Raw genomic sequence first — 16,782 nt, 5'->3', positions numbered from 1 at the left:
ATATGTCACCTCCCTTTCTCTCTCTATCTCTCGAAACCCACCTTCGCCTCTCCCTTTCAACTCTCACTTTCTCTCTCTAACCCGGCATGCCCGTCAGCTCGCTCCTCCTCCTCCTCCTCCGAAACCCACTTCACTCCTCCTAGGAAACGTCAAATCCATGGGCCCCTTCGACCCCTCCGCCGCCGCCGCCGCCGCCGCCGCCGCCGCCGCAGCCGCCAGCAGCTCCTCCTCGTCGTCCTGCTCCGGGGGCTCGGCGCCCAAGCGCCACCACCACCACCACCACCACCACCCGCCGCCGGATCTCGACGGGCTCCTCGCCGGCGCCGGCTACAAGGTCCGCTCCTCCGAGCTCCACCACGTGGCGCAGCGGCTCGAGCGGCTCGAGACCGCCCTCGTCAACTCCGCCGCCCACATCCCCCACCTCGCCTCCGACGCCGTCCACTACAACCCCTCCGATCTCGCCTCCTGGGTCGACTCCATGCTCTCCGAGCTCCCGAGCTCATCCTTCTCCTCCCCCTGCCTGCCCTCCGGCTTCCCCGACCCGTACTCTCCGGCGGCGGCGGCACTCGGCGGCGGGTGGGTGGACCACCCCTCCTGCTCGCCGCACCCACAGCCGCACCAGAACGTCGTCGTCCCCCAGCAGCCGCAGCCGCAGCAGCAGCAGCAATTGACGGTGGTGACGGCGCTGGAGGAGGATTCCGGCATTCAGCTCGTCCACGCGCTGATGACGTGCGCGGAGTCGGTCCAGCGTGGCGACGCCTCGCTGGCCGGCTCCCTGGTCGAGGAGATGCGGGCCCTGCTGACGCGCGTCGACACCTCGCGGGGCATCGGGAAGGTCGCCGGCTACTTCATCGACGCCCTCGGCCGGCGGCTGCTCGGCCTCGGCTCGGCTCCCGCCTCGGCCTTCGAGAACGAGGTGCTGTACCACCACTTCTACGAGGCCTGCCCCTATCTCAAGTTCGCCCACTTCACCGCCAACCAGGCCATCCTCGAGGCCTTCGACGGCCACGACTGCGTCCACGTCATCGACTTCAACCTCATGCACGGCCTGCAGTGGCCGGCCCTGATCCAGGCCCTCGCCCTCCGCCCCCGCGGGCCCCCGCTCCTCCGCCTCACCGGCATTGGCCCGCCCTCCCCCGACGGCCGCGACGTGCTCCGCGAGATCGGCCTCCGGCTCGCGGAGCTGGCCCGCTCGGTCAACGTCCGGTTCGCGTTCCGCGGCGTCGCGGCCTCGCGGCTCGAGGACGTGAAGCCGTGGATGCTCCAGGTGAGCCCCAAGGAGGCCGTGGCCGTCAACTCCATCATGCAGCTCCACAGGCTCCTGGGATCCGACCCGCCCCGGGACCCCCCCATCGGGTCGGTCCTGCCCTGGATCCGGAGCCTGAACCCGAAGATAATGACCGTGGCGGAGCAGGAGGCGAACCACAACCGGCCCGGGTTCCTGGACCGGTTCACCGAGGCGCTGTACTACTACTCGACCCTGTTCGACTCGCTCGAGGCGGCCTGCCCGGTCCAGCCCGACAAGGCCCTGGCCGAGATGTACCTTCAAAGGGAGATATGCAACATCGTGGGCTGCGAGGGGGCGGCCCGGGTCGAGAGGCACGAGCCGCTGGACCGGTGGCGGGCCCGCCTCGGGCGAGCCGGGTTCCGGCCGCTGCACCTCGGCTCCAACGCGTTCAAGCAAGCCAGCATGCTGCTCACCCTGTTCTCGACCGAGGGCTACAGCGTGGAGGAGAACGAGGGTTGCTTGACGCTCTGCTGGCACAGCCGGCCCCTCATCGCGGCTTCGGCGTGGCAAGCCGCGCCTACTGTAGTGAACTCGCCGGCCGGCGTTATTAATCACGATGACAATAATAATCAGCTGTAAATTTTCTCCTTTTTTTTTTTTTTTTTCACCTTTCGTGCTCTTTTTACTTTATATTTCTTATTTGGGGACTTTCACGTTAAATCATTGTTAGCAACGAGGTAAATTTTAGTTTTAAGAGGAGCCTAATTCCTGCTCTTTCTAAACATTGGGTCATTTTGATTCAATTTTACATCTAATCTTAAGCGTGGCACCGATGAGGAGGTACCTTTGAATGATTGCCCGGCTGCCTCTTTTCAGGTCGTGCTCACCTGTGCCGATGTTGTCGATTGAAACAGACATTCCAAGCTCGATTCAATAATTTCCAGCCGGCTCAAGATTTCGGTCAAATATTTTCCATTCACACGACGAAATTTATAGAGAAATGATTGCGTGATATCTAATTCATAGAGAATTGATTGTGTAATAGTATTTAATATACTATGAGAATAACAGTCAATTCTTGGCTATAAAAAGTCAAATCATAAATAATAATAAATTGTTATGTATCCTACTTCTTTAAGAATTTATGACTCACAATAGACTGTTATTCTCACAGTATCACAAGAATTGTTATACTAGCAAAGTCTAAATTTATATCATTGAAAGGGCTAGTGTTAATTTATTGATGATAGATGAGTGCGACCTTTCTTCCCGGTATATATATTAACTACCTGAAATGCAAAAATAAAAAATAAAGGTACCTATGATAATCACTAAAATAGATAGTTAGGGTTTACTTTTTTATGTGGAAGCTATTGAAGACAATGAAAAAGTTGCTTTAGGTAATTTCTATAGACTGAAACTTACTATTACAAATGAAAAATACTGAGCAAAAAGAATGTTAGAATGTTTAATTTAAAAGCTTAATTTGATAGATAGAGGGATGTTGCATATACAAAAAGTGTGTAAACTCCATGGTCAAGTAATGTTGGATATTTCAACATCATTTTTCAAATGCAAGATGGATTATGAATGACGTGTAATTTGACGAACGGAAGGGACACACACGAAATAAACTAGGATAGCTCTGAGACTGAGATAAGGTATATGCGGACAAGAGAATTGTATAATTTTTAACACGGAGGATCAAAGAAAACACAAAAAGCTTTCCGATATCTTTCAATAGAGAAGAATTTTGTAATTTTTTTTTTAATCGGTTGAAAGTTACCTTTTTTTCTTCGAAACTTACTAATCTTTCCATTAAGTTAATAATTAGTCGTAATCAATCTATCAAATTGATTATATTAAGTTATTTTTATTTTAAATTGGCGGCTGCTTTTTGTGCTAAAAAAGTAAGTATCACCAGTAATATTTTCACGAATCCGGCAACTTGATTTACTTTATAATATTTCCACTGACTTCTCTAAACTTCTCTAGAAAATTTTAAAAACATTTAAAAAATGTTGAGAGCTTATCTAGTGACCCCCCAAAATAATTTCTAGCAACGTGGAGTGATCAATTGAAATCTAACATTCTCTTTCCGTTGGCACCCACAGAAAATCGTGATAATGAGTGAAAATCCGTTTGCTACAAGACCTATTGATTATTAACCATGATTTTGTTTTTTCGCTCAATAAATTACTGTTACATACTTAAATAATTCAGTTAGTTTTGCCTTCAATTTGTGTAGAACTTTTCTCCTCTTGAGCGAATCATTTAGATCCGTCCCTACGAGAAACCAAGTAACTTTTAAAGTACTAGCTGTAAGAACTTGAAAATTACCAACCCCTGTGGTACCTAGTGTTCGTGGTACTTGGAATGCCTTTGTAATTCGACCCGAAACACCCCTCGCGCGAGCTCGACTGGTTCCTCGGATCCTGGGGGGAACCTCGGCCGAGTTGTACTTGTACGGACTTCCGGAGTGGCACGTTGCTATAAAGGTGGCGAAGCTCCCTTTGGTTTAGTCATTCTAGCAAAGATGTTTGTTCTGGAGTCTTTTCAAATGGCCCGTCCTACCACTAGATTTTGAGGATAATTTCACAGCACATGCTGTGCAGATGGTCTTCTTTTCGCCATTGGGGAGGACCGCGATGTTGAATAACTTCCAAACATTGGACCTTCGCCGGAAAGGCTGTGTGCCATTAGTTAGAGTTTGCTGCTTTTCAGGGTTGGGGGGTGCCTTGTTGAAAGGCGCTCCCCCGCTGTTGAATTTCCCTTGATGAAGGTCTGCCGCTTATTTGGGTCCATTGCGAACTTAAAGAATTGTAATATTGTGCATAGAAATCAAGATTTTTTTGAGAAATCATAAGAGTTTCGAATAAGGAGAAATGGATGATGGTGAAAATGAGATGAATTGAATTTAAAGAAGCTAATTTTTCTATTTGGCTAAATGGTCACATTGGCAAGATTTTTTAAACAATGGCATTCTCATATAAATAGAAAAAAGGGGCCTGTGTCAACACAGCTTACTGGCCATTGCTACCTATGATTTTGAAACATTCATGAAATATATAAGTTACAACACTTTACGGCACAAACACGATATTGTTACATGTCACCATATTGAGATATAATTGGACTATCGAAACAATTTCCTCATCCAAATATAAACCATTAGCATATATATTTCATAACCATATAAATAGGAGTCATTTCATTTCATCAAGAAGTCGTACCTTTAGTTATCAGTCATCCATTATCAATTAGATATATCTAACCCTAAAACGAGCGATGTATCCTTATACCAACCACATCCATTGCATGATAGATGACAAGGATGCCATATTAAATGCAACATCAATCCGCTAACAGCAGCCACCGGCTTAATCAACGAAAGAGCACCTATATATCCTCCTAAATCTCAAGCCGAGACCATGCCAAATGCGACTCAACGGTAGCTATCGCGGTATCATAAACAATCGAGGCAAAATTCCTCATCAAGAGACGACCTTCGGCTTGGTCGGGATATCCACTGGAATTGGACACAATTTAGGGAGGACTATTGCGAAAAGAAGAGCCACTTGAGGGCAAAGCTAAAAAGAAAGGGATTAACGCAATTGAATAAGAGGGAAACTTCGACATATCCCAAAAAAGATATGGAGGGGTCCCAATGGGATTAGTGTTGAGATGAGAGGGTCAATTTGTATGTTTACCTGACCAATTTTTAAAAATTGGGATAAGGGACCGTGCATTTAAAATAATTAGTTCAACGTGAAAATTAAGTCCTATATGGATAAGGCAGTTTGACCTATTGAGGTGAGATGAAATTCATCATGATTGTCAATATGAAGTGACCCTTTGATTGAAACTTTCTTTATTGCGCATGAAAAATGAGTTTGCTTCCCCCGGAAAAACGTCCCAAGTTGGCTCTTAAAAAATTGATTACGCCAAGCCAATATCCTTAAACAACTTTTTGAAAACATGCCAAATGATTATTAATGACTAAGTCGCCTCATTTGGATAGCGACGTGAACTCAGACCTCTAAATTGCCCTAGTAAGTTTACGGACAAGGTAAAACCCTGGGTTTAACATAAGATGAGTGGTTAAAACATAAGATGTCTTTTATAAATATGATGTAGAAATTGAATCCGTGTTGTCCGTCTAATCTGTATATGTCTTTTCACCAACCGGATCTATTAATCTTACCCAGTCATACGAAGAGTCCGTCCATTTAAAAGTGATTGGGAGGCTATCGAGAACGATCGCCAGATGCATCATTTTTTCTTTCAAATTCAATGTCAGATCCCTAAGCTGAGTGGTTGAGGGCAGTGGACAGATGCAGCTGACCAATTTTTTCTAAACTTAGAATGGCTTGCGTGGTCCAACTTGCTCCAGTGGTTCACTCGGAAATATTAGTTTTCGTGACTTTGCCCGTGACAATACGCACGACTATTTTTAGTCTCGGCAGAGCGCGACCCGAAAGCTGCACCTACCTGAGTTTTGATGGAACTAATTCTTCCCAGAATCAATTTTCGTAATCCTTCGAATAGGCCACAAGGCCAATAGATGGTGACGAGTCCATTCATCTTTGATGTTTTGATGGCGTGAAAAGGGCCTCCATTTCATTCGAATCTTTGCATGCATGGTCAGCATTCAAGATGATTTTGCTAATTCCAGGACTTACGTGTAATCATGTGTGGATCTGTTCATCGCATGTAACCCCTACGCTAGCGATTTTGCAGATGGGTCATGTGGGATTCTGCGCTAATCGAAGCGACAAGAACCCCTCCACCGTCTGTAATAATTGCGAACAGGAGAAGGATAAGAGGAAGAAAGATGAAGAAGACGATGGAGGATGGTGGTCACGGTCGCAGGACGAAATCTGTACTCTTCCCTCGCTTCCAACGTTACCCAAAATCCGCATGTTTATCATGATGTGATCGAGCTGAAAGGGTTTGGATTTCGAGAGAGGATTTGTGCCAGCCCCGCTTCATTCCTAGTAGAGCTCAACACGTTCAAGCTCCGCGCAAATGACTAGCAGCCATTGCTGATGCACGAATTCGGTTGCCTAAACGATATCGAAGTCGATTACCTAAATCTGCCCCTCGGCAAGGATGGTGCGACTCGAGATTCACCCTCGCTTGAGCCATGCCTCGACCTCGTATGCCTCGGCTCACGCCTTATTGTTGCGGCGGGGTGTCATAACATAGATGTTGGTGCCATGGCCAGGCCGGTCGTCGGCTCTTTGCCTTGACATTTTGTCGTGGCATCTCCACCGCCACCCGGGGGCGACGCCGTCCTATCAGCTACATCTTTTCTTACTCTTTCGATATCGATTTTTGCATGTTCAGCAGCTAATTAACTTTGCACAAGACCTACACGACCAAGAACTAAGTTGCACAAGTTTGCTACGAAAACGTAAGAAAGGCATTAAGTCAGAGGAGTAAAAACCCAAAATCTCTCTCTCTCTCTCTCTCTCTTCTTTCTGTGTACCGTTCGATGGGCATTGGATTCGGATCTGGTGATCAGCACGGTGGGGCAGGAAGACCCGGCATCAATGGTGGGGACCCGCAGACGCAGCACAATCACGTGTCAGTCGCTCCCCCCCCACGGGTCGAAAGCGACGCCACTCCCCCGCTCCCTTCCTCCCTGCCTCCCTCCTCCTTCCTCCTTCTCCTTCTTCGGGTGAATTAATAATTTCCCTGTGCCTGGTTGTGACGCAGAACTTTCCCCCCCATCTCCTTTTTTAACCGTAGAGAGAGAGAGACCCGTCATCTATGGAGGAAGGGCCCACGGAGGGGACGGCCGGACGGACGGGGGGGCCCCGCGTGGGAGCGGCAGTCGTGATGGATGTGGTCCAGCTCGAGACGGGGTGGCGGGGGGTGGTGGTGGTCGTGCATGTGGATATCACATGCCTCCTCCACCATTTCTCTCTCTCTCTCCCTCTCTCTCTCTTTCCTTCTCTGTACGAGTTGCTTCTCTTTCTAGGGCTTTTCTCTGTGCTGCTTCGTTTTTCTCTGTCGAAGCGTGTCGTGCGTGCGTCGACGACGATGTCGGAAAGTCTAGTTGGATTGATTACGATGTTGAAGTGCAAGTCGTGTGTGATTCATGCTTTTTCTCTGCGGGAGTTGATTTAGGATCTGATCCTACCATCGTGAAAGAATTGTGTTAGAAAAGGGTACTTTGTCGCGACCGATTCAATCAACGGCCTAATAATTTTGAACTTACGGCGACGAACATGAAATTCCGTCACCTCAAGCATCATTTTGTAGCTTTAACTTAGACTTAAGGGACAAAATTTATACTTTATTGCCATCGAGTAAGGAAAATTCCCAGCAAACTTGGGTCGGATCTAAAGCGATGAAATTTTGGTTTGGTGCCTTGAATTTGTTGTAGTAGATAAAACCTAAGGCGACCAGACTTTAAAATTTTGTCACCTTTGGTACGTACTAAGGCCAAAAAAACACCTTACCTCTTTGCCTTTGGTTTGGACTTAATTCATGGTTACGATATATAATCGATGTGCATGACAAGTTCTAAGTTTTTAGTCGAAAAGGTCGTCGCTATTGAGGTGTAATAAATTGACTCTATTTGTATATTTTCCATACCACAAGCGAGTCGCTGTTTAAAGCAGCTAATCCCTCAAATGTAGAGTGACCGCCTTATAATTGTGATAATATTATAATAGAGATTGTCCTTGTAAATAAATAAACTCAAAGTTGATACTCGAGCAATGAATTGACTTATGATAGGATGTGCTGTAAGTGTAATTATGACATACAGTTTAATAATTTTGGTAGATATGTAACTAAAGTCCAACGTTAGCACATAGGTTACGGAAGTCTAATTTAACGCAGTGAAACTTTCTTCGCATATGGGGCATAACTCTATAGCAAATTAGTGGGATAATTGTCTACAAAGTCCTAAATCACAGCTCGGTCCTAAACATTTCAAATTGGTCAATTTAGTCTTAAACGTTTTGATGATTTTCCAATAAAGTCCTAATTTAATTATAGACCATTTGATAATTGCAAAAATTGTTGAACTTAGCTTTGGTCGTGCCACGTAGGATAATCGACGTTTACATTAGTGGTTAGCTAAAATTGGCCATAAGATCTAGGATTAAATTGGTCAAATTAAAATGTCTCTAACCAAATTGGCAACCATACAAAAGATGTGAGACATTTTGGACAATTTTTCTGTGAATTAGTAAATGCTAAGTGATATCCTATATGAAAGTTGCCATTGTTAAAGTTTTAATAGCTTCACTTAATTGTAAACCCGCGATAGAATTGTGGAATGAACTTATGGACGAACGATTTGGTAAATTCTCCCTTCGTTATATCCCTAACTGGGGGCTAAGAGCTTCATGCGTTTAATTCAATAACTAACAGAGTAGTGAAGATGCTTCTATTTCATTGTATGTTTCCACAAATTTAAAGTTTTTATTGCAAGTACTAATAATTTGTGCTTGTCATTGTGGAGAAACGTCTTCTGCTAACAATTTCTTAATAACATACTAGAAAATAGATATTACGATATTGATTTCATTTATACCTTATTTAACATAATATTACTTTAAATTTCTAAATTTACATCCAAACAGTTTATTTTTACCAAACTTTCTTAACAGAAACACAACTTTTTCATGATTTTTATTTTCGCCACTCTCCAAGTACGTCCTGTAACATTGCATTTTGATTATGCAATTTGACTTGTCTATGACTTTATTACCGTGTCTGGAGAATAAATTTATCACTTTTCTATTTTAAAAGAAATTGAAGTCACAATTTATACATACGCTTTATCTTTTATAAAAATTCGACCCGATCTGGGTCATTTCCCGCAAAGAAAAAAAAAGTCAAGAAAGATTTTTCTCGTTAAATAAATTTTTATTATTTCCTTTTAAACTAGTTTCGTCGTTGAAAGGTAATTGGCTGGACTTTTCCTGCTGCCCGAAGAAAAAAACAGTTCAGCCGCTATTCAGCAACCGGAATTGTGGCCTTTAGCGACGGAACGTTAACTTGCTAAACAAGCTGCGGTGAATTTTCAGAACAGAAAGCCCTAATCCCCCCAAGCATCTCTCTCTCTCTCTCTCTCTCTCTCTCTCGCCTCGCCGTCTTCAGCCTCGTCGACCCCACCACCATGCGTCTGTCGCCTTCACCAAGTGGTCGCCACAGCCACCGCCACCGCCGCCTTGCGACACATTTCAGCGGGTCTGCATGACCAGGTTGCAGACCAGGTCACTTGATGGAAATTGCATCCAGTTACCTGAGTAAGACGGTAGCTCAGATGTGAGGTATGGAGTATTCCCGAAGGGTGCTGCTAAGGTCCAAATTTGGAGTAAATAGATGAGGAGTTTTCCATCTTTGTACTCTTCTAGACCAGATAAGACTCCAATGTTCGTACGTGATTGGGATTTAAGATTCCTTGTACTGGTGCATTTCGAAATCATTTCAAACGATTATATCAACGTTGGAAACATTTGTGCTATAACTGCCGTGAAGTCCATGGATTTATAACTTGTGCCATAATTCGCGCATGATATATTCTCAAAACCCTAATTCGGGAATGGAGAGTAGGAGCAAGATAAGCGACTAAACTTTGTTTCAACGAACACCGTGATTCGTTTCAACGTGGACAAGTCACTCACTCTTTTCCTGTTGTGAGAGTCTTCCCTCTGGCACCGAGCCCCAATTTCTTTCCTCCAAGCACCGAGCCCTAAAATTTTCCAGCGCTGATTGAGCAAGTGAGAGAGAGAGAGAGAGAGAGAGAGAGAGAGAGAGAGAGAGAGAGAGAGAGAGAGAGAGAGAGAGAGAGAGAGAGAGAGAGAGAGAGAGAGAGAGAGAGAGAGAGAGGATAATGATATTTAGAGAGAGAGTTTTTTTTTTTTTTTTTTTTGGGGGAGGGGGACCGGCAACATCAAACATCAAATAAGAGTGAATGTCAAAGTCTAAGGAAAGACAACGATAGAAAAAAATCTACCTCTTTAGAGAACGACTCGGTACGGCGTTATCTAAGTCAAGAACAACCACCTTAAAGTCCACGTAGGACTTATTCTTTTTATATAAGAAGGCCAAGTATATATGAACTTTTATTAAAAAAGTCACGTACAACTTTTGCCCAGAATTTATAATTGGAGACAGTTAAAGGTGTGCATGACAAAATTTCTGTCAATTTCTATTTCAGAAATTGAGAAGTTAAAAATTTTAGCTTATGATTCATTTTTCAAATCTATTTCTGGAATAGAAATTTATTCCAAAAATAAAAAATGAAATCGTTACCAAACTAGTTTTTATTCTAAACCGTTTTAACAGAGAAAAACGAGAGAAATAGAGGAATAGAAATTTTATCATACGTGCCATAAATGATCATTTTTTCTCTAATTTGTTACTTAAGTGATCTAGTAAAAAGTTTTAATATTAAAGTGAGCGCCATATAAAATTTTTGACACCTCTTGTATCATTTTCCTAGTATAAATTGTATGTTATCTATAGTATACACATTATCCACTGGTTCTTTAATATGATTTTGTGACATGTGATGACATGGGATTAACTTCATGAAATTACATATTATCAAATGTCATGATCGATTTGTGGGAAATTGCACCTCCTCTTTTTATTTATTAATTCACTTTCGCGTTTTCCTAATCCTTTTTTTTTTTTTTAAATTAACATTCTTTAAAGGGTGACTTCATTGAACTTAATTCTCAACAGATTTGCCCATTGCTATGTCCATCTCTCCTATACCTATAGTACTCGAGTCTTGTAACACGGTACCTAGATTAGTATATACAATCTCACAAACTTATTCATTTCGTCATAGATAATGGATACTAGTTCACCAACGAAATCGCGATTTACCGCACTTTTTATTGCATCACTACAAATTAAATGCATTCAAACGTGTTCTTATGAGCACATGTTACCGTGCACCAAGGACGACATACTAGAAATCATTCATATGTGATCTATCAAATGTATAAAAACCTTCTAACAAGTACTATATATAAGAAAACTCCCGTAAATTGTCCATTATTTTTTCCTTGGACAAGGCGGCTCTGCTACCCGAAAGACAAGATGCCTCTCCAGCACAGCTCTGATTAGTGGGCTATAAATCGAAGTCGATACAATTGGGGTTTTTGTTTCATTTTTTCCTTTTCCTTTTCTTTCTTTTGGAATTTCCAACCGATAAACCGGTATACGTAATCATATCCTGTAAACCTAATCTAATTCTAGATCGCGTCGACTCTGGAAAATGTCTAAATTCCTAATTATGGTGACAATTAAAGAAGAGAACAAGTTTCGTATTAGCTAACCTAAGATAAGTCTGACAGATGGAGGCCCAGAATCAGAACAATCGGGTGTTTTTGGGCCCAAATGAGATTGGAAAATACAAGCCCAGAGCTCAATATCAAGAACAAGGTGGTGGGGGTGCTTTGGTAATTGCATTCAAAGTTGCTTTTGTCTTGTGGTAAAGAAAAGAAAATGAAATTTGGAGCAATCTTCAATTGTTTTTTACGCCATTTGCTAGATTCCCGTTTACTCCCTCCTTGTAACTCGTCACCTGATAATTGAATATGGCAAAATGAGAAGAGGAGAGTATTACGAAACAACAAAAATAATTCGAGGCTATAACGACATCTCTAATTTTGAAGGAGGAAAAAATTGAACGAAACATACATTTATGATCATCATCAGAATAGACATTTTCCTGAACAAAAAATGGTTTCCGTAATTTGAAAAGAGTAAAAACCGAAATAAATTTACATTTATTTATGCCATCATAACAAAAACAAATCAAAAGAGTCGACTCTATTCCCTAAGAAGAAACTGATAAAATGTAAGTATCACATTGAATCAGTGAAAATGACATTTTAGTCCCTATAAAAGCACATAAAAGTTTAGGCAACAGAAAATGAAGAAGGGCAATTTTAGGTAATACCCAAGAAACAATTAATAATTGTGTTTTTGTGTGAATTAAAGCTGGGGAATGTGCACTTTAACTTTTACCACAGGCTCAAGGTGTGAATGCTATATCTCCAAAGCTTAGTTAAAGGCACTGTTTAGATCAAAGTAAAGGAGAAGAAAAGAAAGGTAAAGGGATGAGAAAGAAAGTGAACTTAGTCTTGTGCTTCGAGAGAATGTGAATTAATTTCTTATTTTCTTTTCTCGAGTCTAAGCTGCTGTAAAGAAATCCAAGCAAAGGAAAAAAAAAAAGAATAAAAGAAGCTCTTTTCTTTCGGTGTCTCTTCTTTTGAAGAGCCTCCCTTTTAAATGTTTCCCCGTCATCAAATTTGACGAATGGTGGGCAATTTTTAATTGTATGTCAAAGCCTTGATTAATTCGAAGTTTTATGATTTTAAGGCTTGTTACCTTTTGAAAATTGCATGTTAACCCTCGATTATTCGGGGTTTTCTTTCATTTGAGTATGATTATTCTATGGAGGGTAATCTCTTTCTTGGTTAAGCCGAAAGACCATGCTTGCAATTTCTAAAAGCAAAAAAGAAGAAAAAATGCCTTTTTGTTTTTCCAATGACTTTCCTCAAAGATAATTTAGTGCCTTCCTTTTTTGAATGAGGTTGGTCCAAGTTGAGGAACTTTCACGAATTCACCCTATCTCTCATCAAATGAGTGCTTTTGTCACTGAACTTAACCAGTTTAGCTGGAAAAAAAAAACTATCTTTTTGTTGAACCATGTGAAACTTTGTGAGATTAATTACTACTTAAGAATTTGACGAAAATAGCTTATACAAAAGATACAGAAGAGGACAAAGAAAAACGATATCGTTAAATTCATTCTATAACCAATGTGAATATAAATAATACTATATATATATATATTGGAGAAATATGCAGGAAATCACACACGTTTCTTTTCTTGCTATTGACTTGATGGATAAGAATGGAACGAGAGGAATATCTACTCATCTCATACCGACATCATCCACTTAAGATTCCATCAAATTGTGGTCCTAACTCCTAAGTTGCTTATTATCTTGGGGTTGTGGGTCAATAAATTTTCAAAATAAATTTATCTATCTATATAGTGGCAAATAATTTAATAAGTCTGAAAAAGAAAAATAAACAAGAGAATAACACAAAATGCCAAAGCGTCCATATAAATACAATCTTTCAATTTTCTTCCCAAAAGGACATGGAGCATATCATGGAAACATGACAAGCACCCCCTTTTTTGCCATTATGCATCCCCCCCTTTCTTTAACCCTCTCTAGATATTTGCACATAAAAATTAGAATAATAGAAACAACAACAAAATTTAAAAACCCCCAAAAAAAAAAAAAAAGAAATCTTCATAAAAGGAAAACCTAAACCCTAAGATCCTAACGTGAAAATTTTATTTGTCATAGAACTTAAGAGTGATCTCACTCCCATTACTCTCCTCATTGTTGTCATCTCTCATGGTGATCAATCCATTCCTTTGATCTCCGCCGTTGACGTGGTCGCCGCTGTCACCCTTCCAGCTGCTGCTCTCCGACTTGCCATCCTCGATGCTCTCTGACTGGCCATCCCCGCCACCGCCCCTCATCCCGGACTCCGGCGAGCTTTGTGGTTGGGGATGAGAAGTCCCCTTGTACACTTGAATCTGGTGGTGGTGGCCGTGGAGGGGGTGGTGGTGCACCGCCTCGTGGTGAGAAGCTGCCGCGGAGTAAAATTCCTGCGGCATGCCGGGAGGCGTGCAGTAGTGAGGCGATGCATGGGCGGACGGGTGGGCGCCATACAGCGGGGACGTGTTGCCATGCGCAACGGCCGTGGCGTAATCGGGCGGGACCCAGATGCCACCTAGGACCACCAGCTGCGGGGCGGCGGAGCCGGCTGTTTGTGGGCTTGGGCTGGGTCGTCTGGTGTGAAGCCTGTATTTCTGTGTTCACCAATCAAGGAAAAGGAGAAAAGAGAAAAGATGGGTCAAGCCGTGCTTCTTCTTCAGATGTCAGTTTGAATTATAGTACAAATGTTTTTCTCTCTCTCTCTCTCTCTCTCTGAAGTTGTCAGTTTGATATAGTAAAAGTCTGTTCTTTTATCACAGGTTTGGCATGTCTGAGAGAGAGACAGACAGAGAAGAGAAGAGAGGGGGGGAGAGAGATGTACCTGGAGATGGCTTTTAACTTCATCATTAGTCAAACCGTCAACCTTCATCAGCTCCCTGATTTGCTTTGGGGTGGCCACTGCTTTTTCACGAACCACAGACAAGAAAAAAAAAAAAATCAGGCCCACTTCATATAATTAATGATTGCAACAATGATGCAATGGAAAGAGAATTATGGTGGTTTGACTGTCATGATGAGTTGATGACCGTGCATGTAAAACAGCCCGATCTTCTTTGTTGAAACATAGTTTCTTATGTGAAAGAAAAGGAATTCCGTGTTAGTCCAAAGATATCATGGCTATCATGAAAAGGTTCATGTCAATTCAGTGTCCCCAAATTTTTTTTTAAAAAACTTGAACGTGAATGTCCAATTTTCAACCAACTGAAGTTTTTCACCTGCAATATCCAGTTACGTATATTTTCATGATGAAATTCCAGTAGTACCTTGAGAGCCGCCAAGCATCTGTAGGGCATTTACAAATCTTCGATGCAAGTCCGGCGACCAGCACCGCCTTGCCTTTCTATGAGTCTGACCATTTGCGGCCGTCGTGTTAGTGTTGGAAGCGTTAGCTGTCGCTGGAATCTGCACTTCTGCAGAACTCACGGTCCCTTTCCCCACTTCGCCATTGCCAATTTTACTGCAACCGTCTCTTCTCACGCACGAGACTCCATTGCCGTTCTCCGCTTCTGGATACTTCTTATCTTCCATCTCTTTGTCGGGCGAGCCGAGAGCGAGCTCCGGAAGAGCCCTCAAGCTTGGGCTTGGGCATGACCCGTTGCGCTCCTTGGAGAACGGAAGGAAGGCTCCTCCGTTCCTGGATTTGTTTTCCAAACTGAACTTCGGGCTGACGTTGAAGCCGATGTCGGTTTCTTTAGGCGCCAATGATTGTTGCTTGTTGGGGTTATCGTTGCTCGTTTGGCTCCATAATTGAGCAGATGTCATCCAGGTTGCCTTATCAGATAGGTTTGGTGTCTTCTCAGAGCCCTCAGATGATGAATTTTTCAATGGTATGAATTCTTCAAGAACAGGCCTTGGTCCTGAATTTGCTCTATAGGCTTGAAGCTGTTGCTTTGATACCTCTACAGCTGCAACACAAAAAAAAGTTCAAATAAAATAAATTTATTTGGAAGGAAATGAAATAAATCACAAAAAACCCTTCTTTGTCATGTCTGAACACAGGCATATATTCGCAAAAGGGATGAACAGTCAGAACATCATTCTACTTTGGATTATTCATAGAAACAAGCGAAAAGGAAAGTATTAGCTAACCCTAGAAAGCCAATCTCCAACTTCAATAAAACGAAAAGAAAAGCCCCAAAAAAGGAAAAGGTTAAAAGATTGGCACTCAAATCTATGGAACATGAATATGCATGAGCCGATCAACCATAATCTTTTTTCTCTATTTGAAATGAATCTTGAGATGTGTACGTGGATAATTCCGTTATCCATGTCCAAGCCGACTCGCGTGGATGCAAATGATATGCATTAGCATATACGCATGTGTAGACACAAAACCCTAGAGGGATTACCATTGGTGAGGAGCTGCATGCAGAGCGGGAGCTCGCGCTTGAACGCGTCGATCTTGAGACGCTCCTCCTCGAGGCGGGCGAGGAACTCCTCGAGCTTCTGGGTTTGGTCGGCGGCGTGGTGGTCGCCGAATGACTTCAGGAGCATGGAATAGCTCTGGGGCTTGCACTCTAGGGTTAGTTCGGAAGGAGAAGCCATAGTTATTCTCGAGCGCGCGCACCTCAAAGCCTACAGTTATTATGCTGAGTATTAACTGCACTGTGCTTTGTCCTCGGATGGTCCTATGATGAGAATAAGAATTAGCTGTGGGGGTGTGTGTAGGAACAAACAAGAGCAAAAGGGTTTGTATGGACTCTTCCCTTTCTGAGGTTTGAGAAGATGATGATGATGATGAGAGAGAGAGAGAGAGAGAGGAAAAGAGAGATGGTGTAGGTTTGTGAACACAAGGAGGATCGAGAGAGGATCACCTCTCTTTTAGGGGTGAGTTCAAGGGAATAAAGTAAGGTTCTTCTCTCAGAGAGAGAGATAGAGATGGGAAAAGGAAAAGCAAGGAGAGATAAAGCAAGGGGATGGTAACTTCTTGCAAAGAAAAACAAAGGGCAAAGAAAAGTTGAAAAATAAAAATGCGTGAGGGTTGGTCTTTCTGATAGAGAGAGAGAGAGAGAGAATCAAAGGGTGTCTGACACCAGAGAGGAGTCATGTGCTTCAGGCCCTGGTCTTTTCTTGGGAGAACCTCTCTTTTGTACGAATTCAAATCACAAAAACAAAAGATGATTCTTCTTCTTCTTCGCCCCCCCTGTTGTCCTTTATTTTGCTTTTCTTTCTCTCTTTTCCAATTTTTTTTGGCTTTCCTTTTGTCTTTTGGCCCCTCTTACCCAGGAATCCCTCCAACTTAAATAGTATGTCTGTTAAATCACA

At 42.8% G+C, this 16,782-nt stretch overlaps 2 protein-coding genes across 3 annotated transcripts; one reads left to right on the top strand and one right to left on the bottom strand.

The window, feature by feature from the left end:
- Nucleotides 1-2,248, top strand: LOC104438490 (DELLA protein GAI). The gene is made up of 2 exons (XM_010051650.3): nucleotides 1-1,863; nucleotides 2,105-2,248. The coding sequence occupies exons 1-2, from the start codon at nucleotides 158-160 to the stop codon at nucleotides 2,163-2,165; spliced, it is 1,767 nt and encodes a 588-aa protein (XP_010049952.2). The 5' UTR covers nucleotides 1-157; the 3' UTR covers nucleotides 2,166-2,248.
- An 11,059-nt stretch (nucleotides 2,249-13,307) lies between these two features.
- On the bottom strand, nucleotides 13,308-16,330 carry LOC104438489 (myb family transcription factor EFM). 2 transcript variants are annotated; one of them, XM_010051647.3, is made up of 4 exons: nucleotides 15,867-16,330; nucleotides 14,781-15,422; nucleotides 14,339-14,418; nucleotides 13,308-14,111 (listed from the first exon to the last, which is right to left on the bottom strand). In XM_010051647.3, the coding sequence occupies exons 1-4, from the start codon at nucleotides 16,060-16,062 to the stop codon at nucleotides 13,587-13,589; spliced, it is 1,443 nt and encodes a 480-aa protein (XP_010049949.1). In that variant the 5' UTR covers nucleotides 16,063-16,330; the 3' UTR covers nucleotides 13,308-13,586. The 2 variants fall into 2 exon arrangements, with proteins under 2 accessions (XP_010049949.1, XP_010049950.1); XM_010051648.3 differs by having other exon boundaries at nucleotides 14,339-14,415; nucleotides 15,867-16,329.
- Nucleotides 16,331-16,782: the final 452 nt, after the last annotated feature.

Source organism: Eucalyptus grandis, chromosome 3 (assembly GCF_016545825.1).
Source record: "Eucalyptus grandis isolate ANBG69807.140 chromosome 3, ASM1654582v1, whole genome shotgun sequence".
Lineage (NCBI taxonomy): Eukaryota > Viridiplantae > Streptophyta > Magnoliopsida > Myrtales > Myrtaceae > Eucalyptus > Eucalyptus grandis.
This window is presented reverse-complemented; position numbering and strand designations above follow the sequence as displayed.

Bases quoted from the DNA above. Each gene is read 5' to 3' on its own strand.
- LOC104438490 (XM_010051650.3), top strand. From the start codon at position 158: ATGGGCCCCTTCGACCCCTCCGCCGCCGCCGCCGCCGCCGCCGCCGCC. The intron at 1,864-2,104 runs GTAAATTTTCTC...GCCTCTTTTCAG, and splicing joins GATGACAATAATAATCAGCT to GTCGTGCTCACCTGTGCCGA.
- LOC104438489 (XM_010051647.3), bottom strand. From the start codon at position 16,062: ATGGCTTCTCCTTCCGAACTAACCCTAGAGTGCAAGCCCCAGAGCTAT. The intron at 15,423-15,866 runs GTAATCCCTCTA...TTTGTGTTGCAG, and splicing joins CATGCAGCTCCTCACCAATG to CTGTAGAGGTATCAAAGCAA. The intron at 14,419-14,780 runs GTACTACTGGAA...TTCGTGAAAAAG, and splicing joins GATGCTTGGCGGCTCTCAAG to CAGTGGCCACCCCAAAGCAA.